The sequence below is a fragment of the Tupaia chinensis genome, unplaced genomic scaffold (genome assembly GCF_000334495.1).
Source record: "Tupaia chinensis unplaced genomic scaffold, TupChi_1.0 Scaffold145652_1, whole genome shotgun sequence".
Taxonomy (NCBI): Eukaryota; Metazoa; Chordata; class Mammalia; order Scandentia; family Tupaiidae; genus Tupaia; species Tupaia belangeri.
In genome coordinates, this window is record NW_006205509.1 from 375,876 (window position 1) to 401,117 (window position 25,242).

At 46.0% G+C, this 25,242-nt stretch overlaps 1 protein-coding gene across 3 annotated transcripts in view; it reads left to right on the forward strand.

Moving 5' to 3' along the window:
- Positions 1 to 11: 11 nt before the first annotated feature.
- Positions 12 to 25,242, forward strand: part of GALNT6 (polypeptide N-acetylgalactosaminyltransferase 6) — a 42,166-nt gene continuing 16,935 nt past the window's right edge. For 2 of the 3 annotated variants that reach the window (XM_006168131.3, XM_027768152.1), the window contains exons 1-3: positions 12 to 77; positions 14,186 to 14,774; positions 16,601 to 16,773. In XM_006168131.3, the coding sequence (XP_006168193.1) occupies positions 14,284 to 14,774; positions 16,601 to 16,773 (664 nt within the window). In that variant the 5' untranslated portion in view covers positions 12 to 77; positions 14,186 to 14,283. Of the gene's footprint in view, positions 78 to 7,778; positions 8,049 to 14,185; positions 14,775 to 16,600; positions 16,774 to 25,242 lie in introns of all 3 variants that reach the window. The other variant, XM_027768151.1, reaches the window with a different exon arrangement.

Consider the following 25,242-nt stretch of genomic DNA (forward strand, 5'->3'; position numbering starts at 1 on the left):
CCGCCCTCCCAGCCGCCCCGTCGGGAAATCAGCGAGCGGCACTGCGGCGCGGCGGCGGCTCTAACTCGGCGCGACAGGTAAGCGACAGAAGGACCCCGGCCAGAGTTCTCCGGCTTCTCGGGACATCCCTGCAGTCGAACTCGCTTTTAACAAGTCCTCGCTTCCCATCCTCCTCCTCTTCCTTCTCACCACCAGCCTTCACTTCTTCTTCCTTACCACAGTAAAATGAAGGGGCTGGGCCAGACTCGCCCCTCCTGCCCTCGGTCTGGCCTGTGGCGGTGGCCTTTAGCTCCTCCCTCGCGAGGAGCCCCCTACACCTGTGCGCTTAGGAACAGAGGAATCAATGAGGAGCCTACATTGGAACCTGGAGGAGGGGGAGGGAGAAGTCATAGCCCTCCCTCCGGGGCTTTGCACCCTCTTCCCTTCACCCACCTGTGTCCCCGCATTCCTTCCGTGCCCGGCTTGCTGGGTTGGGCCACCTCTTGTGCTCCTGAAAATCTTAAAATAAACTTAGAGTTTCCTCGTGCGATGCCACGTCACACCTGAGCAGAAGGGGTGCTGGAGAGGAGCCTCCCTGAGGCGGTCTGAGCCCTGCTTGACTCCCTATGCTTGAGCCTTTGGGGGATGGGCTAGGAGCTCTGTGGTATTGTGGGGAAGGGGTCTGGCGGGTGTTCATGACTGTGACTGTCACCAACTTCCCGATTTCTCATCACTTATTCCGAGCCCAGACTGACAGAAAGGAGAAACAGCTTGTTACTTTTCCCCCGGGGCTAGTCATCACAGACCCAGATCTGTGCGGAGGGTAGCGATGGTGGTCAGTTTGCCTGCAAGGCTTAGACCAGACCTTCCATGTTAGCCAGTAACCTATTGCAGCAGTTCCAAGGAGGGTTTTAATAGCCCCAGACCCACAAGCGCAGCAGATGCTGGGTGAGGTTAGTAACTCTGGACACACCAAAGAGCCTCCAGGGCTTATACTCATCTTGCCAGAGGTGTGGATGCACTACGCAAGCCCTGTTCTCTCCTGCAGATGAGTTGTATCTATCAGAGGAAGGGTAAGAAGGATAAAAGAGACAAATTCATGTGATGACTAGAACAAGGTAAGGCACGAGGTTTGAAATATACTTCTAGAAGCTACTATCACTGTAGGCATTTTTCTAGCTCCAGTTCTTTACAATACCATATACTTTAGAAACCCAGAGGTAAGGAGAGAAATCTGCTTCCAGGGCACCAGGGCAAAGAGCAGGACAGGACTGTCAAAGGGAACAGAGAAGTCTGGAGCTGGCTGCCCAAGATGACCTCACCTCTGTAATCCTGCTGCTGACTCCCACCCACAGCAGCAGGGAAGAGCCCGGGCCTGAGAAGGGGAGCCCTGATGCATGTGGAGTGTCCTCTGAGATCAGAAACCTCTTAGCCCAAGTTCAGCTGGGAGAAACCTGGACAGGAAATAGGACCATGGTTTAGTCTATGCAGTCAGCGCCTAGGACAGAAGTCAGGACCAAGAGGGGCAGCTAGTCCTAGAGCCAAAAGCTTCTCAATGTTGGGAGGCAGTGGATATAATGGAGGCGGGCAGCTGACTCAGCCCTGTCACTAATTTAGCCGCACAACCTTGGCCAAATCACATAAACACTCCCTGGGTGGGGAGCAAATGAGAAGGTATATATGTGAAAGTGTTTGGCAAAACTCTGAGCACCCGCAAAATGTAAGACAGTATCATGTCCTGGTTAAGTGGGCTTTGCAAAGAGAGACATGGACCTTAGTGCAAATTCTGTCTCTGCTACTTCCTAGCTGTGTGACCTTGTTCAGAACTGTAATTTGATGGGATAGGGTAAGTAGTAATATTTAAAATATTTTCTTCAACATCCTCTGCCTCCTACAGATGTGTGCCAAAATCTCTAGCTCTGAAAGTAAAGCCGAGGACCAGAGTGGGTGTGCATGTGCTAGAGGGACCCAGTGAATGGCTGGGCCACCGCTTGGGTGAACTCCACATACAGACCTCTGCCCCTCTTTGGGAAAGCCCAAAGTGTCTATTCTCATTTGATGGGGATGAGAGTGAAGATTTGAATAAGCAAGAGGTCAAGTGCAGGGCAGTGCCTGTCTCTGTGTCTAGCTCAATGCCGTAATTGTGCTGTGTGAAAGGCTTGTGTGGTGAACAAGGATAGGGCAGTCGGGGAGAAAAGGACTGTTGGAAGACTCTAATGGCACCTGAAAGCTCTGTGGGGTTCGGTTATTCTCTTGTTCCCCCTCTCAACCTGGTCCTGAGCTGTAGGTAGTGATTTGAAGGAAGGAAGAAACCCAGTCCTCACCCTCAGCTCTGCATATAATAGAGAACAAGGGACAGACAACCTGGGCAGGGAAATCACATAACCATCTTCCCCAGGGCTGTAGGGATTGAAAGGTAAACTGGATTGGTCAGGAGATGCATTCTGGAGGCAGAAGTTTGGGAGCCAGGACCTAAGGATTGGGAAAGAGCAGAAAAACAGGATCTAGATGGCCTAGTGTCTGGGCCTATTGGTTCTCCTTCCTCCATAAAATCTAGTGGGAAAGTTCCACATGGGGAAAGCATGTGTAGTGATTGAAACTTGAACAAACATACCCAGATACTGTGGGTAATGAGATGAGTCTTCGTCTAAGAAGGCTTCTTGGAAGAGGGGGGCTTTGTCAAGTAAGAGTATGAAAGAAAAGAAATGTCACTTGTTTAACAAGAATACAGACAGTCCCTGACTTATGATGGTTCAACTTATGATCTTTTTACTGTACCATTGGTTTATTGGGAAGTAATCCCATGGTAAAGTGAGGAGCATCTGTAAAATGGAAAAGCGTTGGGGAGGAAAAGAAAGCCAATGCCAAGCATCTGGTCAGGCTTGAGGGTGAGTAGCAAACAGGAAGCAGACTGCTCAGGCTTAGTTTCTGCCACAATCAAATAGAGCTAAAGGAATATGAATGTGGCTGTTTTGATTCTGAAAGGGAGAAAGAGGCCTGAGGCAAAGGAGGCTGGCAGGCAGCTGCTGCTGATCCTCCAGATGTTCAAAGATAAGGGCACAATTTCAAGTGACAGTTTGGAGAGTGAAGAAGGGGAGGATCCAGGAGGCAGAGAATGAATCAGCCAGACTTGGGAGTGTGTGTGTGTGTGTGTGTGGGGGGGGGGGCGACACTGAGAAGGATTTGAAAACTACTTGCCTGGGAGTAGAGCAGGGGCAAGGATTTCCATGCTACTGGCAACAGTGGGAAAATTGGGAAGAGGCTATCTTAGAGACCTGGGCACAGAACCTGAGTTCAAGGTGTGGCATGTTGAGTATCTGGTGGGGCTGCACTGTGTAGAAGTTCTACAGCCAAGAACAGACTCCTACAGATGTGTGGGGTGAAGAAGGAAAATTCCTAATTCTCCACTTTCCCATCACCCTCCTCCAATCTGGAGAATGGCCCAAGCCTTCAGAAATACCCTCCTGTCACACTCCCTTTTTAGCCCTTCCCTGTTCCTTGCACCCCCATAACCAACAGATGATAAGATTCTATTGAGATTCTTCTTTTTTGCTTTCTCTCAAGCTCAGACTGGTTGAGATTAGAGAATCCCACCTCATCCCTACCTGGGAACCTTCTTCATCTCTGGTTTCCTAGGGATGCCTGGCTGTATACTCCTATCCCACCTGGCAAGGTCTGGAGATCCTCTTCCACCAGCCAGTGGTGTGGTGATTAAAGTGGCTGGATTTCACATGGCCGACTCCTTATTTCAACTCTTGGACCTGGTGGCTTGAAAAATATGCCAGGGGGACCAGCAGATGGCATAATGGTTATATCACTGGACTCCCACATAGTTGACCACAGTTCGAGTCCTGGACCTGGTGGCTTAAACTCATGCTGGGTGCATGTGTGTGCGTGCCCAAGATCCTGAGAGAAGAATGGAAGACAAGAGATAGTGGCATGACCATCTTCCCTGGGGCACATGTGCCCTATAGCAAAAATCTCTCTCTAAAAAAAAATGCCAGGCACATGTCATGTGTGCCCAAAATCCTGAGAGAAGAATACAGAAGAGGTTACAGCATGGCCGTCCCTCCTGGGGAGTGATTTTGTACTTTCTGTTTGTCTGTCTGTCTGTCTGTCCCTCTCTGATAAGTACATACACCTTATGGTAAAATTATACCAAGAAAAAAAAAAACACCTGGCAGCCGTTGAACTCTTTTTATTTTTTTTTTGTCACATACTATTTTGATATTCAGTGACTTTTATTTGGAATAAGTTGACAAATATTTACTGAGCACCTACTATATGCCAAGCAATGTTCTAGCTACACAGTGAACAAAGTTGGGCTGGGTTTTTCAATTGAAAATTCATGTTTGAGTAACTTAAGATTAAAATGTTATACAAACATACAATGAACTTAGATATGCTAGGCAATAAACTGGCTACAGAAATAATTTTTGGTACATCTTTCCAGGAAAATAAGCCATAGTACTGCAGCTTTAGTTTTTGGGAAAAGCTGAAATGTCTTCAAGGTGTAATTATGGGGGAAAGTGAAACCTTGAAGTATTCTGTGGTCAATAGGGTCAGAGGTGGGAGTTGGGCTTTGGAAGAGCCAATCTGCTCCTCTGTTCATGGCATGAGTACAGAGGACCTAAAATGAGTGCTACTTTTGATGGGGAGAAAGCTCTTGCAAGAAAGGATAGTCATTGGGCCAAACACCTACTCAGCCCCCTCCCCACCACCAGTAGCTTGAAATTGACTTGTCCCATCCTTTCCATGAAGCCTAGCTCCACACACCTGTGGCCTTGGTGAGAGTGGTGGCAGTTGTTGTTTTTCAAAGAAACCCATAATCAAACCTTAGTCTGAGTAATTTGAGCAAACATCCCTGTGGAGATGTCAGTGAGTGCTTGCTTCCTGGCTGCCACGTCTCCCTCCCGGGGCTGAGCCACTCAGTTGATAAACAGGAAGAAACCGGAGGTGAGCCACTCAGTTGATAAACAGGAAGAAACTTTGTTACAGAGGCCACCTGGCCAGCAAGGGCGTGTTCAGGGTGGCTAACCCTGGCTTCACCAAAGCCGTAAGTTTGCCTAGGACTTTCAGTTTCAGCATTTTTAAAATTAAAATTTATTTATATCTTCCATGAATGAGAAATGGGGAGACAGAAAGCACCCCAACAGGGTCTCAGCACATGACCCATCCCCAGCTTCAGCCAGCACTGGATCATGGGCATATGCGTGTACATGCCCAAAGTGCTCAGGGAGGTCTTCAGATACAAACCAAGAACCTTCCTATGTGGATCTGCCTTGCAGAGCATGGCATTTTACTATCAAGCCATCATCCAGCCCCCAGTTTTTGCATTTTAAAAGAGTTTGCATCCTTGAGTGGGAGCTGGACAAGGGAAAATGGCAAGGAAGGGACTAAGGGTAAAGTACGGAGAGGCTCAGGAACCAGCCCTGCTCCAGGCTCAGAACCATACCCAGTGTCCAAATACCCCACTGGGTATGACCTCCAGTGGGGAGGTCAGAGTATAGTGACCAGAGCAATGGCCTGGGAGTTAGGAGAATAGGTTCATAGAAGCCACTGTGTTCTATAGAAGTTACCTAACAACTGTGGCCTCACCTGTAAAATGAGAGCACTGGGAGGCCAGCAGAAAATCACACTGGGCTCATGTCTGTATGTGCATGTCCAAAATCCTGAGAGCAGAATGGAGGAGAGAGGATTGTGGTGTGTCATTTCCCTTGGGGAGTGACTTCTCACTTTCCCTCTCTCTGTCTCCCTCTGTCTCTCTCCATCAAGTACACATGCACTATGGCAAAAACCTAAAGAAAAAGATTTATTATTCAAAATTCATAAAACTAAATAAAAGTAAAAGAAATTTAAATAAAAATTTCCAATGACATTCTTTGTTAAGTCTACGGTACTTTTTTTTCTGTTATTAAAGCTTAAAGTTGCATTAGGACTTTAGGTATATTCTATATATGCATAAATAATAACCAAAATGAACATTTAACAAAATAATACCCATATTATATGTGACATACTTCTTTTTTTACTATAGGGAACATGCACTTGCTAGAGAGACAGAGAGATAGAGGGAAAGTGAGAAAGCATCTTCGGGGGGATGGCCATGCCGCAATCCCTTCTCCATTCTCCTTTCAGGATTTTGAGTGTACATGCTCTCGGCATGTTTTTCAAACTGCCAGATCCAGGACTTGCTCTCAGCATGTTTTTCAAACTGCCAGATCCAGGACTTGAACCTCGTAGTTGGCCATGTGGGATCCAGCTGCCTTAACCAACATTATACCAGCTAGGCACTTGTGACATATTTATATTTTTTCCTTCCCTTTCCATTCCATTCCATTCTGTTGTTCTGTTTTTAAAAGAAGGGTTATGCACTCACCAGAGGGAGACAGAAAAGGAGAAAGCACTTCCCTTGGGAATGATCACATTGCAGTCTCTTTTGCTCCCTCTCTCTCTCCTTTGAGAATTTCAGGCACACATGTACCTGTGCCCAGTGTGTGTTTCATGTTACCAGGTCTAGGAACCACATGGGGTCCAGCTGCCTTAACCACCAGGCCACACAGCTGACCCTATTCTGTTTTTTGTTGTTGCTATAGGGTACATGCACTCACCAGAGAGGGAAGGAGGGAGGGAGAGAAAGAGGAAGGTAGGAGAGAGAGAGAAATCGCCCACCAGAGGAAATGGCCATGCTGCAGTTCCTTCTCCTCCAGCTGTCTCTTGGGATTTTGGGCACACATGCACACGCTCCTGGCATGATTTATTATTTTTTTTGGAGAGGTTTTTGCTATAGGGTGTGTGTGCTCGCCAGAAAGACAGAGAGATAGAAAGCAAGAAATCACCCCCCAGGGGGGATGGCCACACCACAATCCCCTCTCCTTCATTCTCCTCTCAGGATCCTGGGCACATACACGTGAGTTTAAGCCACCGGGTCTGGGACTCGAACCATGGTCGACTACATGGGAATCCCGTGACATAGCCATTAAGCTAACTGCTGGTCCCCTGGCATGATTTTCAAGCCACCAGATCCAAGACTCCAACTGTGCAGCCAGCCATTGTACAATCACCTGAGAGAGGCAGACTGAGTGAGGAAGTGAGAAAACACACTCACCCCCAGATGGGGGGGACACATCCCTCCATTCTCCACTCAGGATTTTGGACACACATCCACATGCACCTGGTGTGTTTTTGAGGCTCCAGGTCTGGGACTCAAACCATGCAGATGGCCATGTGGGATCCAGCCACCTTAACCATTGCACCACTCACTGGCCCCCTATTTTTTTAAATAATTTATTTTATGCTGATTTACAGTACTCTACACTTATTTTACAATACTATAAAGCTTTGTAATGAGTAGTTTGATAGACACTAGGCTCGTGTCCTCTCAGTATTTAAATCAAGATTATTCGAAGAGTTACAGAACCAAGGATGGCTGGGGACATGTGCTCAGAAGCAGCAGAAGGGGAGTGAGTAGTTGTGGGGGGTACACTTGCTGTGGACCTGGAGGTCAGGTGAGGGAAGAAACAGGTCAGAGGGCAGATCCTGTGAAGCTCTGTATTTGAAAATACAATAGAGGCTGTTTCTTCCCCACAGCTAGTAGCGGGTGGCCTCCTGGACCTCACTAACCCTGCTTTTGGGAATCATCTATATAATGTGCAGAGTCCTTAATCAAGAGTCCTGTGGCTCCCACTGGATTATGTGTGTCTCCTGAAGGACCCTTTACTGTTGCCCTTGTGCTGAGCAAACAACCTAGAGAGAGCCCCTATTCCAAGGCTAATCACAGGTGTCTCATTTCCTTTCAGGATGTGGTTAGTACCTTGAGAAACTGCAGGTTCCAGAGAGAACACTTCAGACAGCCAGGTTGGATTGAGAGAGCTGATGCCTGGAGAGGGCTCAGTTAAATCCTACATTTCTTTCTCCTGGGGAAATGAAAAGAGCAAAGACAAACCTTAGTGCAAGAAATTGCAAGCCAGTGCCAAGATGAGTGATTATGAATGAACTTAGCAATTCCAAGTGAATCAGTCAGAGAAGTCTTCCTGGAGGAAGTGAGCCTTGAGTGCTGGCAATAGCTAGGGAGTACAATATTTCTATGCCTTTGTTTCTAATTGTGCTCCCTCTCTTATGGGAAGGTAGATAAAAAGTAGCAGAAAGATGTAGCCTGTAGGATGACTCAACACTATCATAACAAACACCCCCTTCTGCAGGCCCTCTATCTGGACTTAACTGGTGCAGTTCAGAATTGATGAGTTGTCTACCTCAAACAGAACTTCCTGTGCTGTTCCCAGCATGGCCAACTCCTGGGACAGGAAACTGAGTCTCTGTTTTCTCCTTTTTTTTTTTTTAAGAGGTTTTTGCTATAGGGCACGTGCGCTCTTCAGACAGACAGAGAGAGACAGAGAGAGAGAAAGCGAGAAATCACCCCCCAGGGGAGATGGCCACAATCCCTTCTCCTCTCAGGATCTTGGGCACACACACACATGCGCCCGGCATGAGTTTTAAACCACTGGGTCCGGGACACGAACTGCGGTCGACTGCTTGGGAGTCCAGCCACATAGCCATTACGCTAACTGCTGGTCCCATTTTTTTTTGTACACTTGCCAGAAACACAGAGGTAAGAGGAAACGCCCTCAACTATGGTCATGCAGCAATCCCTTTTCCTCCATTTCTCCCTCCTGTTAGGATTTTGGGCATACATGCTCACATGCCAGATGTTTTCAAGTCACCAGGACTGGGATTCTGACTATTGGCCATGTGGGATCCACTCCCTTAACCACTAGGTTATAAGGGCAGCTCCCCTGTTTACTCCTTAAATCTGTCTTCAAGTCCATAGGGGACTCCGCCTTTCTCAGCTTGGTACTTACTGTCTCTGCTATTACTGTATCTTAATTTTATTAATTTTTTTTGGAGAGGTTTTTGCTATAGGGTGTGTGCCCTCGCCAGAAAGACAGAAAGCAAGAAATCATGCCCCCCACCCCCAACCCCACCCCCGCCGCAGGGGGGATGGCCACGCCTCAATCCCTTCTCCATTCTCCTCTCGGGATCTTGGGCACGAACGCACACACGCCCTGCATGAGTTTAAGCCACCAGATCCAGGACTCAAACCGCAGTCGACTAAATGGAGTCCAGTGACATAGCCATTACACCAACTGCTGGTCCCAATTTTATTAAATTTTTATTAGGTAGTATCACTAGGGTTCAAAGGGCGAAGGGGCAGTTAGTTAGTGAAAGTTAATTTTCACTAAGTGTTCCTGTCTCCTCCCTAAGTGCTACCTGGACCAAGTGGTTTCACGCTTGTTCTCCAATTAAACTTTAAAATCCCTTGGGGAAAGGAATTGAGAACATCCCAACCCATTACCCAAAGGAGTTTTCCTAGCACCGTGTCCTGCCTCCTCTGTCAGCACTGCTTCTTAGATTGGATTGCCAAGCTCCTCTTAACCGGCCATCCAGCTCCCAAGCAGGTTCATCCTAAACACCCTCTACCAGCTGTCACATTGCTCTTCCTGCAGGCTGGACTCCTGACTAATCCTTTACTGCTCCCCATGCCTCCGGTCAAGGGCAGACTGCTTGGTGTGATGAATCAGGTCCTCATGGCATGGCTTCAGCTGCCTCTGCAGGCCCATCTGCTGCTGCTCCCATGAGAGCATAGTCCCACCAGACCAAACTATTGATACTTGCAGGTCCCTGATTGGTCATGTTGTCTGCACCTCTGGCCTTTGCATGTGCTATTCTCTCTGCCTGAAATGTACTTACCTCGCCTGGCCAACTCCTGCTCATTAGTTAGTGCTCAACTCAAGTTTTTCCTCTGTGAGACCTTCACAGAAGACCCCCTCTCCTTCAGCACCGGAGGGTATCTCTTCTGCCACTTTCTCATTTGGTAATCTCTGCATAAAATCTGTTTAAAATCCCCTAATTGACGGTGTGCTCCTTGAGGGCTGAGTTTACTCATCTCTGTATCCCCCTCCTCTGGCAGAGTATCTGGCAGATAGCAAGTGTTCAGTAAGTATTGGCACAATGAATAAATCTCTCTCCCATCTCTTATGTAATACTTAATTAAGAAAAAAAAAAAGGCACTCGGATCACCAGGTGGCATGGTGTTTAAAACACTGGACTCCCACATGGTTGAGTATGATTCAAGTCCTGGAACTGGCAGCTAGCTCTTTCTCTCTCTGTCTCTCTGGTGAGCATATGTGCCCTATAGCAAATTAAATAATAATAATAATTATAAATCAGAAAAAAAAGACACAGAGATATCCTTTATTTTATTTTTTTTAAAGTTTTACTATAGGGCACATGTACTTGTCAGGGAGGTTGAGGGTAGGAGATAGAGAGAAAGCAAGAAATCACCCACAAGGGATGATGGCCATGCTGTAATCCATTCTCCTCTCAGGATTTTGGGCACACACACACACACACACACACACACACACACACACACGTGCCTGGCATGTTTCTCAAGCCTCCTAACACAAGACTCAAACAGAGAAGTCAGTCATTGGGATCTAGCCATCTTAACTACCACATCAAGAATTTATTTATTTATTTAGTCATTCATTCATTCATTTATAATTTGTCCAGAGAGGAAGAGAAAGGGAAAGTGAGAAAGCCAGCTGCCAGGTCCAGGATTCAAACCATAGCTGACCATGTGAAAGTTCAGTGCCTTGACCACCACACCCCCTGCTGGCCCTGCCTTTATTTGATATTTCATTTTAATTATTTCATGAGAGAGAGCACATTTACATTCGTGTGAAAAAGAGACAGGCAGGCAGCCAGGCATACCCAGCAGGGTCTGGTCACTTCACAGCCTCCCTTCCCAAGCTCTCCAGTTGGTCTGGATCTTGAGTGTGTACCTAGCATGTTTTAGGTCAATTTGGGATCCAAACTCACAGTTGGTTGTGTGGCTCCTAGCATTGTAGAGCACTATGCTTCTGTATGTGCCACAGAGACTGGGTCCCTTTGTTTGATATTTGATGCCCCTGCCGAATGTGACATTATAAAAGAAAACACCTGGGGCCAGCAGGTGGTGTGGAGGTTAAGGCACTGAATCTCACATGGCCAACTGCACGGGCATCAAGTCCTAGACTCAGTGGCTTGAAAATCATGCCAGGCACATGTTTGTGCCTGCCCAAAATCCCAAAAGGAGAAGGGATTACAGGGTGGCCAATCCCTACCCCCAAGTGGGTGATTTCTCACTTTTTCTGTCTCTGACTAGCACACATGCCCTATAGCAAAACTTATTTAAAAAAATAAAAAGAATAAAAGAAAAAAAAATCCTCCATCGCAAAGCCCTATTCCCTATCATGGTCATGACAGCCACATATTCCCCAGATTCAGGTGACTTCAGATACCAGGCTCCTCCATAGGCAGGAGCATTAAATAGTTCAACCAGTTACTTTTTTTTTGAAAGGTTTTTGATATAGGGCACGTGCAGTCTCCAGAAAGAGAGGGGACCAGCAGTTGGTGTAGTGGCTATGTTGAAGGGACCAGCAGTTGGTGGTGTGGCTATGTTGCTGGACTCCCTTGTAGTCAACCATGGTCCGAGTACCGGACCTAGTGGCTTAAATTCACGCCAGGCGCATGTGCGTACATGCCCAAGATCCCAAGAGGAGAATGGAGGAGAAGGCCAACTGCTGGCCCCTCAACCAGTTACTTTTTTTTTTTTTTTTTTAAGGTTTTTTTCCTTTTATTTATTTATTTTTTAATTTGACCGGAGAGGGACAGAGTGTGTGTGTGAGAGAGAGAGGAGAGTGAGAAAGTAAGCGACAAGGTCCAGGACTCAAACCATGGTCAGCCATGTGGGACTCCAGTGCCCTCAACCACCACGCCACCTGCTGGCCCCTCAACCAGTTACTTTTAAGCAAAACATGTAAGGAGTGATGAGCATGACTTTGGCCAAGGACTAGATGCTTGAGGATAATTTCTGGGAAGCTAAGCAGAGATTTATTAAATATAATAATAGAAATCATTGATAACCATTTATTGACTACTTAATATTAGGTTGTCCGAAAAGTCATGACATAATTTTTCTGTGTCAAAAAAAAACAAAAAACAAACAAACAAAAAAAAACCAGCCCTAGGAAGTAGGTCCAGGTTCTGTGTCCAAAAAAAAAAAAAAACCCACTAGCCCTAGAAAGTAGGTGCCAACCAGCAGTTTGCGTAATGGCTATGTTGCTGGACTCCCATGTAGTTGACCGTGGTTTGAGTCCTGGGCCCAGTGTCTTAAACTCACACCAGGCACGTGTGTGTGTGTACCCAAGATCCCAAGAGGAGAATGGAGGAGAAGGGATTGCAGCATGGCCATCTCCCCTGGGGGATGATTTCTCGCTTTCTGTCTCTCTGTCTTCCTGGCGAGTGCATGTACCCTATAGCACAAACTTCTCAAAAAAACAAACAAAAACTAAGAAAAAAGGAATTAGGTGCTAGGTAAAAATGAGTCATGACTTTTCCAGCAACCCAATATATGATAGGGACTCCGTTGAGTATTTTACATACATTATCTGATTTAATCCTCACCACAACCCTGTGAGTTAGGTATTAGTTACCTCTACTTTATAAATAAGGAAATTGAGGCTTAGAGTGATTAAATAAATTGCCCAAGGGTCACACAGCTGCTAATGATAAAAAAAATCAACACTTTTGAGAACTTAGTCTGTGTAGAGACTTCTATGATTTTTTTCATGATTATTTTTCTTGTTTTTAAAGTTAATCCTTAAAACAGTCCTAAGATGGGGCCGGCAGGTGGTTGGGACACTGGACTCCCACATGGTCAACCACGATTTGAGTCCTGGACCTGGCAGCTTGCTTTCTCTCTTTCCTTCTCTGTCTCTCTCTAGTCAAAATAAATAAATAATAATAATGAATAAAATTAATTAATAATTCTTGGGGGAAAATCATTAAAAATAAGCCCTAGGAAGTAGGTGCTATTACTAGAAGGGACAGAACCAGGATTTTTGTCCAGGCCTCTTGTCTCCAACATCTAGCACACAACCAGGGAGGCTCATGTTTCCAGAGCTCTCCATAATGTTTGCAAACATTCCCTCCCTGAGCCATGGACTGTGTGCCTAGGGATGGAAGCTGGTGAATGCCCTTGCCCAAGCCTGCCTGGAAGTTGTTGTCATGGAATATTAGATTTTTAAAAAATATATATTAACCACCAGCAGGTGGTATGGTGGTTAAGGAAGCTGGACTCCCACATGGCTGACTGCAGTTCGAGTTCTGACCTGGCAGCTTGCCTTCTCACTTTCCTTCTCTCTCTCTCACTCAGTCTCTATCTGGTCAAATTTAAATAAATAAATAAATAAATTTAAATAAAATAATTCTTTAAAATATATATATTAAATACAGATACAGAAGAATATTTATTAAAATGTAGAATATAAAGAACGACAGTACCACCAGCAGCCACCATTCACTTCAAGAAAAAATACTACTTCAAAGTTCCTTATTTGCCATCTCTAATCCCCTACCCTTTCCTTCCTCTTGAAAAACTTTGGTTTTATTGTTCTTTTCACTTTTTTTATAGCTTCACCACATATTTGTATTCATAAATGATATATTGCTTTGTTTTAGCATATTTTAAATTTTTCTATAAGTGGGATCATGCTGTGTATGTCTTTCCACATATTACTGTTTTATCCAGCATTGCATCTGCATTGTTGCAGGGAGAAATGGTTCACACCAGGTCATTTCTGTAGAGGACTCCAGGATATGGACATGTCATATTTCTATTAATTCATTCTACTGCTTGCTGGTGGTCTTGTAGGCTATTATCAGTTTTTGCCATTTTAGTCAGAGCTGCTTATGCATTCAGGTACTTGCTTCCTGGTTCATCCGCCAGTACCAGCATTTATCTGGGATATAAAACTAGGAGAGGAATTGCTGGCTTATAGGGTAAGGCATTTAATTTACTTGATAACACCAAGTTCTTTCTCAAAGTGGTTCTGTTGATAAAATGTCTTCATGTTGTATTTCAGTGCTCTGGTTACTCTAGATCCATGAATGTCAAAATCTTAGAGTAGGAAAGAAACACTGAGTTTATCCTCCTCATTTTAGGGATGAAAGAAATTTAGACACAGGAAAGTTGAAACAGTGTTCGGGTGATGACTTCATTCAGCAATAAAGCCTGAATTTGAGGCCCAAACACCCTTCTTCCTTCCTGCCACCTTCCCACCCATCTTGGCTCATTTCTCACTCTCATCCCCTCCTCTTGCAGGCAGAAGCCCAGTGTGAGACCACAACATATCGAGCGGTTTTCAAGGTCAGGCCCAGGACTGGAACCGACCCAGCTGGGGTCCCCATTGGTGCTAGAGGATGAGGCTCCTCCGCAGACGCCACATGCCCCTGCGCCTGGCCATGGTTGGCAGTGCCTTTGTGCTCTTCCTCTTCATCCTGCAGAGGGACGTAAGCAGCAGGGAGCAGGCCACAGAGAAACCATGGCTGAGGTCCCTGGTCAACCAGAAGGATCATGTCCTGGACCTCATGCTTGGAGCCATGAACAACCTTAGAGATTCGATGCCCAAGCTCCAGATCAGGGCTCCGGAACCCCAGCAGAATCTGGTCTCCATGAACCAGCCCTGCCTTCCTGGGTTCTATACCCCAGCTGAGCTGAAGCCCTTCTGGGAACGGCCACCGCAGGACCCCAAAAGCCCTGGGGCAGATGGAAAAGCATTTCAGAAGAACAACTGGACCCCCCTGGAGACTCAAGAAAAGGAAGAGGGCTATAAAAAGCATTGCTTCAATGCCTTTGCCAGTGACCGGATCTCCCTGCAGAGGGCCCTGGGGCCAGATACCCGACCCCCTGAGTAAGGAGCACTGAGTCCTGGGGCTAGGCCAGAGCTTTGCTACAAGCGTGGCTGGTATTGGCCCTAGCCACAGGCCACGTGCCAGGAAGAGAGTTAAAGGGAATTTTAGAATGCAAGCAAGGATTTCCTCTAAGCTTTCATTTCTTTTCTTGCTCAGTTGCCCTGATCCCAAGGTTAAGGTTCAGGAATATTATGGTCAGCCAGAGGCGTAGGAAGACCAGTGAGAGTGAAACACAATTGTGAAGATAACAGGATAGAGAAGAAGGAACTCGGGGCCTGGGGCTAGGACCAGGACCTGCCACAGGAGCAACTGAAAGGGACTGGGCCCTGGTTTCAGTGGCCTTGGCCTCTACTGAGGCTTGCCTCCAAGACTTTGGGACTGTGGTCCTTTGCCATTAGAGAGGGAACATTTCCTGACAGCCCTGGTGGTCAGGACTATCCTCACACCACTGTTTTCCTCCAGCGAAGATCCCAGGAGGAGTTTTCTATTCTCAATCTTGGGCAAGGAGACCAGCACTTGAATCTCTGGGCTGTAGTCACCTCACTCTACTGCAGCCATGGCTGGGTTCACACTGTGCTGCAGTTAAAGGCTTTGTATTGGACCACTTAGCCTTGGTCTTTTTTTTTTTTTTTTTTTTTTGTGCTTTGGTTTTTTCTAACCCAGGAATTATGCTCTTCTTGGTCTTTTCTCACATGGCAGCCCACATCCCCCAATTTTTTTTTTTTGAGAGGTTTTTGCTATAGGACATGTACACTTGCCAAAAAGACAGAGTGACAGAGAGACAGAAAGCAAGAAATCATCCCCCAGAGGGGATGGCCACACCGTAATCCCTTCTCCTCCATTCTCCTCTTGGGATCTTGGGCACACATACACACGCGCCCAGTGTGAGTTTAAGCCATTGGGTCCGGGACTCGAATCACGGTTGACTACATGAGAGTCTAGCGACGTAGCCATTACGCCAACTGCTGGTCCCCAGACTCTTGATTTTTTACAGTCATGAACATGGGTTTTTCAGCATTGAAAAAGGTAGTATAGCCTAGAATGAGGAGCCACTTGGAGGTTTTAGGAGCTCCTCAGCAGAAAAGGGCATTGTGTATGAGGGCAGCCAGTGGAGAAAATAGAAAATCTCTCAGGAATGTCTATGAAAACTCTCCTGTCCAGCAGAGGAGTTCAAGAAAGGGTGTTGAACCACCTGATTCATTGAGATCCAAGATTCACACATTCCTACCCTATCCTAAATGGATCATCAAGAAGGTGGCAGCATAGCCAAGAACCACAGAGTGGTAGTACAGATGAGAACAGAGAAAAGGTCATAGGAATTGACCGTGATAGTGGTATCAGGTTACAGAGAATTAATGAGGAGAGAAACTAGAAGAACCTTTGTCTCTCATTGAGTATGGAAATTATAGTTACTTTTCTCAGATGTCAAAGTTGCCCTTTATTGCTTACCTTTCTGGGACCTCTGGATTAGATTACACTTTATGCAGTGCACATGTTATAGAGGAAGAGTCCGTCCTGGTAACTCCTAGATTGAGATCAGAGAGCAGATGAAAGAAGGGGTTAGGTCAACCTCAGCCTCACAGCTGGGACATGAAGGGTGATGTGTTTTGGAATGGGTTAGCTAGAACCTGCACAGAGATTCAGAGTAGGTGACAAATATAGGGGGAGACAGGGACAGGGAGCAGCTGTTCTCACCATACCAAAGACTGTAGGTTGGTGATTCAGAGAAGCAGAAGATGGTTTGAAGGATCTTTGAACAGAGTCCTCCCCATCCCTGGAACTCTCAGGAACCTAGAAAGCTATGTCTATACTTCCATCCTTCTAGGTGTGTTGACCAGAAGTTTCGGCGCTGTCCCCCACTCCCCACCACCAGTGTTATCATTGTGTTCCACAACGAGGCCTGGTCCACACTGCTGCGAACAGTGTACAGTGTCCTACACACCACCCCTGCCATCTTGCTGAAGGAAATCATCCTGGTGGATGATGCCAGTACTGAGGGTGAGTTTAAAGGGGTCCTGGGGAGGAGCTTGGGTCTCCCACAGGCACTATGGGTGGAGGGCAAGTTCTCAGGGGAGCTGATACAACATGGCCTGTTACCTGGCAGCTCATCATAAAAACTAGGAGCAGGGAGAAGGCAAGTAGGAGCCAGAAGGCAGGTAAACCCCATTCTGAGAGCCTGGACTTTATTCACACTTCACCCAAAGAGCTCCAAGAGCTTTGTAGCATTGGCTTCCAAGATTCCCTTTGAGTTGTCAAGCCCAAGCTCAGTTCCAACTCAAAAATGTTGGGAGAGGGCAGGACAAAAACATGGATAGACCTTCACCTCTGCTTCCTACCTGCTAGACCTCCTTCTGCTCATGAAGAAGACTCCACCTCAGATACCCTTTTGCTATAGCTGTTAATAGGTGAGGCTGCTCACCAAACTTCCATCCTTCAAAGCAGATGTCTGTAAAGACATCTGCTGACTGTTCTGTGCCTGGCCCTGACCTAGGCATAGGGGATTCCATGACCAATGAGGCAGAACCTGTCCTGGAGAGGCTCAGATATCAGATGGCCACTTATAACACCAGTCATAGTGTGATGGTTATAACACACCCCTAACAGATGTTGGAAGGGCATGAACTTGAGTCCAACACCCAGGAATACAAGTCTAGCTCTGTTAACTCTGTGACCTTGAGCAAGCACTCAGCCTCTCTGAACTTTAGTTTCTCTTTCTTTCTTTCTTTCTCCCTTCCTTCCTTCCTTCCTTCCTTCCTTCCTTCCTTCCTTCCTTCCTTTCTTCCTTTCTTTTTTTCTCTAGTTTTTATTATAGGGCCTCGCACATGCCAGAGTCAGACAGAAAGAGAGAGAGAAAAGGGAAAGTGAGAGAAATCATGCCCCAGAGGGGATGGCCATGCTGCTATCCTTTCTCCTCCATTCTCTTCTCAGTGACACAGGAACATGGGGGTGTAGGGGTGATTGGGCCCAGCATTCACAGCAGGACACAGGTTTTTGTCTCATGCTCATGAAAAATAGAGACATGAACACACAGAAGGTATAGCAAGATGGGGAGTTTATTGAAGAAGAGGGAAGGAAAAACAGGACTCCCAAGAAGAAGGGAGGAAGAGAATGGGTTGCTGAGGAGGAAATGAGGCAAAGGGCTTTTTATCTAGGTCAGAGAGATCTTGTTCAGGTTTGTTTTCAGGTGTGGCATACACAGGCATTCCCCTTGTGGTGGGAAGGGACACATGCTAGATGGGTCTAGTCATTCTTTTCCTAATGTTGGAGCATATGAAGATCAGGAGATTCTTTGTCTAGAGGCTTTGGGCCATAAAAACCATTAGCTTATCTCCCCAGAATGTGGTGGGGCCTGGAAAATAAGCGTTTGTTTTAGATCTCGGTCATGCAGCCTAGGTCAATCACTGTGCCACCACTGTAAGAGGTCAGCTAACCTGGGACCAGCAGTTGGCATAATGGCTATGTCGCTGGACTCCTATGTAGCCAACCACATTTTGAGTCCTGGACCTCGTGGCTTAAACTCACACCGGGTGCATGTGTGTGCATGCCCAAGATCCCGAGAGGAGAATGGAGGAGAAGAAACTGCGGTGTGGCCATCCACTCTGGGGCGTGATTTCTTGCTTTCGGTCTCTGTCTCTCTTTGTCTTTCTGGCGAGCATACGTGCCCTATAGCAAAAAAACTCTCAAAAAATTTAATAAAATAAATTAAAATACATGAAATAAATTTAAAAATTTTAAAAAGAGATCAGTGGAGCTGCTCTGTCTCCATCTTAAAACTTAGCCATTTTGAGATTCCATTTTGGGCCTATCCCCTAACTATATTTTTAGGGTCCCAGTCTCCTACCTTATCAGGATTTGGGGTATGTGCACATGTGTGCCTGGTATGATTTTTAAACCTCTGAGTCAGAGGCTAACTGTGGAGTCAGCCATGTGGGATCCAGCTGACTTAACCTCCATGCCACCTACTGATCCCTCTTTCTTTCCTTTTAAAATTAATTTCTTTCTTTAATGAGTAAGAGAAATAGAGATAGAGAAATAAGCACCCTCAATAGGGCCCAAACTCCATGATATACCCCCAGCCTCAGCCAGCCCTGTATCTTGGGCAATGTGCATCCATCATGTATAGGGAGACCTTGGGGTACAAACCCAGGACCTTCCCATGTGGATCAGCCTCACAGAGTGTTTTGTTAGTGCTATGCCACTGTCCAGCCCTCTTAGTTCCCTATTCGAAAAATGAGATAATTAACTCACACATAGGGAATTTAGGGATCTGAGATAGTTAATAAATGAGATAATTCATGTGCCGGAGTCCTTGGTATACAGTAAGAGTTCTCTAAGTATTAATTTCATGTTATGAGAACAATGTTCTATGGAAGATATAGCCAAGAGGTGTTATTTCTGCTGGCAGGGCTGGAGCTGGTCCACAGAGGAGTCCAGATTGGAGTCAGGTCTTAAAAGATGAGTGTCAAGGGAGAGAAGAGTGTATGAAAGGCATTCTGGAAGAGAGAATGGCATAAGCAGAGGCCTAGTCATATGAATACATTGTTTGGGAGATCTAGTGTGACTGAAGCTTAGATTTATTGTAGGAGATGAAACTAAAAAGATATTGAATTGGGGCTAGCCGATGATGTGGTGGTTAAGGTGGCTGGATGACACACATGACCAACTTGACAATTTGAATCCTGGACCCGGCAGCTTGAAAACATGGTGGGTGGGTGTGCCTGAGTACCCAAAATTCTGGGAGAAGAATTGAGAAGGGATTGTGGCATGGCCATCCCTCCCTAGAGGAAGATTTCATACTTTTCCCCTCTCTCTCTTTCTGTCTCCAGCAAGCACACATGATCTATACAATAATAATAATAATAATAATAATTTTTTAAAAATAAAAAATGTTGAATTGACATTCATGCCATACTACAAGTATTTACTTACTTTTAGAAACTGAAGGTATTTGAGCTAGAGAGTGACCTTATTCAGAAGGATACAGCTTTAGAGAAGGGTGATGGCAGGAAGAGAGGCAGAACCCAAAGGTTAAAGAGGAAGTTCTTATGATCACTTGCAGTGGCATGTCGGGGCCAAAACTAGGAATGGAGCTGTGGGATGGATGCATCATTAGACTGGGGTCTCCAGGAGCTGAGATCTCTGCCCGGGGCACTCTCCCACATCAAGGACAGAAACTGACTCCTCACTTGCCAGTGTGTGCCTTTGTGGCCACTCCAGCAGAACTGCTGCCTCTCCTTACCTTCCCCCAGCCTCCCTCCTGGACTCCAGGTTAGGATCAATGCTGAAGAGTACTCAAGCTGTGGAAAGCAGTAGAAGGATGGGCTGAACATGAGCGCTATTGAGTCTGTTTCTTCTGGGAGCTCGCATTTTCCCTAGAAGACACAATTGGCAGTGCTCCCATAGGAAAGGCAAGCATCAGGAATGTAATGAAAAGGCCTGGTGGATAAGATTAGACCTCTAGAAAGGGAGAGGTGAAGAGTTTAGCAGAGATGGGAAGAGCTTGGGAGGGGCTCCTAAGGAATCCTATAGGAATAGAATAGTTCTATGGAAAGGGAATAAATGTACCAGCTTCCCTTCTATTCAAACAGAGGTCTCCCATGACCCTTCTCCCCATATCTCAAAAGCTCCTTCGCCTGAATCACACATGGTGGGATTTCTTTTCCTTTTTTTTTTTTTAAACAAACTTCATTTATTTATTTATTTATTTCCATTTGTTAGTATTTTTCTTTAAATTTGACTAGAGAGAAACCGAGAAAGAGAGAGAAAGGGAAAGCGAGAAAGCAAGCCACACAGATCCAGGACTTGAACTGCAGTCGGCCATATGGGAATCCAGCACCTTTAACCACCATGTCACCTGCTGTGGCCCCCTTGGTGGGATTTCCTTTTTTTATTTTTTTGGAGAGGTTTTTGCTATAGCATGTGTGCACTTGCCAGAAAGACAGAGAGAGACACAGAGACAGAAAGTGAGAAATCATCCCTCCAGAGAGGATGGCCATGCCACAATCCCTTCTCCTCCATTCTTCTCTCGGGATCTTGGGCATGCACGTACACATGCCTGGCATGAGTTTAAGCCACTGGGTCTGGGACTTGAACCATGATTGGCTATGTGGGAGTCCAGCAACATAGCCATTAGGCCAACTGCTGATCCCACCCCATGGTGGGATTTCTAAATGGTTTCAACTTAGGATTTTGTGAGTCCATAAGAGTCAAGTGCCCAGATGGGGAATTCCTGTGACCAGATTAGACAAGTAACATAATGCTAGTCTGACATGGGCAGCATCTTCAGAAACAGTAGCCTGTACCTAGTAGCCTGGAATTCGCAGAAGTCCCAGGAACCCCTCCAAAGTACCTGCCCAGCAGGCCATCAGACATGTGTTCGTGTTGCCCCTTGCTGCCCAGGACACTCTGTGAAGTCCAGGTCTAGCATCTCTGAATCGACTACCCGAAATGCCCAAGTCAGCCATTCTTACGTTTCTGGGCCCCGGCCTCCTTTGAGAATCTGTTGAAAGCTGCAACCCTCTATCTAGAATACTGCACCATTGCCCACAATGGTATGCAACACCCTCATTTTTAAATGTAATTCCAGAGAATTTTGGGGCCCACTATAAAAACCCTACCTTTGAGCTTTCAGACTCTAGAGATACTTTACAATGTTTAGTTCAGATACGTGCAATGTTCAGTTCAGTGGAGAAAGGGGGAAAAGAAAAACACACCTTAGATCCATGGTCAGAAATCTCGGCAGTCCACTGCTGGATAAAATTTCCTACACATTTGACCATTTGATCAGATTAACCTGCTCTCATTACACACACACAAATAAGGGCTGTGTCTCTGCTGAAATACAATGTCCTTGCTCTCTGTCCTCCTACCCAGGTGCCCAGCTGCAGCCCTATGACCATGAGTCTATGGGCATTTGATATTGAGAAGGGGAGACCTGATGCCAGACTGGGGGACTTTCCTTTCCCACCTCAGAGTCAGAACCAGGGCACAGACTTCCCTCCTGAGAAATCAGGTCAGCAGCCAGGATCACCCTAGTCTGGCACACTCTTATCAGCTTCCAAAAAGTAGGTTCCCAGGTCTGCCAGTCTGCCATGCCCTAAATAGGCATCCCATGTCAAAGCCCAGCCCTACTCTTCCCTAAAGGAAGCCAGGACGAAAGAACCTAGGCCTCCTCCTGTGGGAATTTGCTAGTTGGAAGGGGATTGGGGACCCAGAAAGGGTCAAGAAATGAACATGGCCCTTCATGAGCAAGTTCCTCATGGGGAGAAGAGGAGTGAGGAGATGGGATTCAGAGAGGTACTTCTTATAGAATGTGCTATAGCAAAGGAAGGTACAGGATCTGCAGGGACAGGACAAGAGAGTAGGGTCCCTGAAATCAGAAATATATTTTGTGAAACCCAGGAGAAGGGAAATTTGGGGAGCATTTAGGTTTAGCCCAAGATTTGTTCACCTTCCATATCCCCTGTTGGTCAGAACTGAAATGAGTGGAAGTTCCCCTTGTGGTCCCTGAACCCTTAAGTGGTGTCTGTAATACAAGTCAGGAATTGTTCAAATAAAGTTCCTATATCATCTCTATCCAAGATGTTTGTTTATAAATCCTGTCTTGAATTTTCTGAGAAATTTTTCATTCCAATATTTTTTCTCTCTCCCCATAAAAGAATTCTGCTATTTTCACATGTCAGTTTCATCTGCTAGTCTATATCTGGACTATATCTGGACTAGTCTATATCTGGACTTGAACCATTATTGGCCATGTGGGAGTCCAGCAATGTAACCACTATGCCACCTGCTGGCCCCTTCCTTTCATCTGGAAATCAAAAGCAGCTGACAATGAATGTATCTATAGGGAGGTGCAGGGCAGGGAAAGTGAGCAATCACCTCTCAGAGGGTGAGAAATCACCTCTCCTCCATGTTCCTCTCAGGATTTTGGGTATGCATGCACAAGTGCCTGGTGTGTTTTTTTAAGGCCACCAAGTTCAAGATTCTTTTTTTTTTTTTTAAGAATTATTTTATTTAACTTTATTTATTTATTTTTAATTTGACCAGGGAGAGGCAGAGAGAGAGAAAGCCACCAGGTCCGGGACTCGAACTGTGGTCGGCCATGTGGGAATCCAGCGTCCCTAACCACCATACCACCTGCTGGCCCCCAAGTCCAAGATTCTAACTCGGGTGCAGTGGGCCATGTGGGACCCAGCCATCTTAACCACCACACCACAGGCTGACCCAAATGAATATATTTTCAAAGTTCTTTTTAAAATTTATTCCATGAGTGAGAGAGACAGAAACAGAAACATAGCACTCCAACATAGTCTTAATGTCATGATCCACCCCTGGCCTCAGCCAGCTTGAATCATGGACATGAGTGTGCCTGATGAGTCTTGATTTAGGTCTTAAACTATAGTCCATATCCAAATGTTCTACCTGGCAAATGGATTGTAGAATACCCCCAAAGGGTGTTGTGGATGTTTGTTTCTCCTTTTATTCTTACAAAGGAATTAATAAAAAAAAATTTCCCAGTTGCATTTAGATTTATAATAAGATAGAAAAAGATAAATAGGAAAGTAGAATGAAAGCAAACAAAAGAAAAATTGGGGGAAAGTTACCCCTGTAAGAAAAGTTTTTCAGCAGATGGCATAATGGTTATGTCACTGGACTCACATGTAGTCAACTGCAGTTCAAGTCCCTGACCCGGCAGCTTAAAACTCACGCCAGGTGTGTGTGCATGCCTGCCCAAAATCCTGAGAAGAGAATAGAGGAGAAGGGATTGTGGTGTGGCCATCCCCCCGGGGAATAATTTCTCAATTTCTGTCTTTCTGTCTTTTTCTATCTCTCCAGTAAGTGCACAAACCCTATGGCAAAAATCTCTCTTAAATAAAAAAGGTTTTTTTTTTCCCCTTTTTTTTTTGGGGGGGGGGGGTTTTGTCTACAGGGCACATGTACTCTCCAGAAAGACGGAAAGAGACAGAGAGACAGAAAACAAGAAATCACTACCTAGGGGGATGGCCATGCCGCAATCCCTTCTCCATTCTCCTCTCAAGATCTTGGACACAGATGCACACGTGCCCAGCGTGAGTTTAAGCCGCAGGTCTGGGACCCAAACTGTGGTCAACTACATGTGAGTCCAACAACATAGCCATTATGCCAACTGCTGGTCTCCCTAGATTTTTTTTTCAGGCGCCAAGAGAGGAGTACAGTCTACAAGAGAAGAGTAAATGAGGGCAGGAGTTCATCAACTTGCTTAATAAGTATTTGTCAGTTACTTCTTGAGTGTGAGCTCTGTGTCAGATTCAAGGATACAACAGTGAACACATGGGACAAGCTTTCTGTGTTCTTGGAGTTGCTCTTTTAGAAAGACAGAAAATAAGTAACCTCAAGAAATTAAGTTAGAGGAAAAGGAAGAAAAGAATGCAGGATGATGGGATAATAATGTGGGAGCTCTTTTAGCTGCTAGGGAGTAATGAGGAAGCTCAGGATGTTGAATCTGAATTAGAAGATTGTTGTTGGGGAGACATGAGAGAATATGAAGGGCTCGTCTGTGTGTTGTGCTCAGCTCTGATATCCTTAGTGGAGTCTTATGTCTAGTGGGTCCTGGGGTGGGACAGGTGGAAGACTCTCAGGCAGGGCATTTCTTAGAGGCAGGATGAGGACAGGAACTTGGAGCCTCTCAGTCTTAGAATCCTCAAGTCTAACCTCACCCCCTGAGACTGGAAGAATGGTATGGGAGAAGGGCTTCATAGAGCTCAGGCCCCCCTGAAGTTCACAGTTCAGCACTTCACAGTCTCTTACCACAAAACCCACTTCCTATGATGTTTTGTCCCTGAGTTATCTCCACTACCATGTGCTTCCTGTGAGCAAAAGTTAAGCTTGTTCTCAGATGAAACATCAGCTACAAAGAGAAGGTAAAGATTCTGGTTGAGGTTCCTCCCCTCTTCCTGTCAGAGTCACCACTTGGGGCTGTAGTTGGGCTGTGAGTCTAAGAGCTCTTTGGTGGCGGGTCCTAGCCAGCCTCCTCCCTGTGCAGCAGAGTGTCTGGCATCTGGGTGGTAAATTAGCAGATGGCTGTAGACTGAATGTTGGCTGAAACTGCCATGAAGCTAATTTTGACTCATGATGTCTTGAACCCCAGAAATGAGGTCTCATTCCTAAAGTAAGATGCAACTACCTTCTCAACTATGCCCCCCCCCAAAAAAAAAGAGAAGAAGTGAAGTTCCACATTATAAAGTTTCCTTCCCCTAGGGCTATACCCTCCTGGACAATGACCAAAGAACAGCTTGACCAAGCTTCTTCTCTCCCTCTCCCTCCTGGGATCTCACACCTGGCAAAGTGGCAAGGCTTTGAATGGTTGAGGCAGGCTGCAGAGGCCACCAGAAAATCATGCACATTAAATCCTTGCTAGGTGACCTTGCCACTCCTAGTGAAGGTAAGTGAGAAATCCTCAGATTAGCTGGGATCTTGCTACTGCTCTTT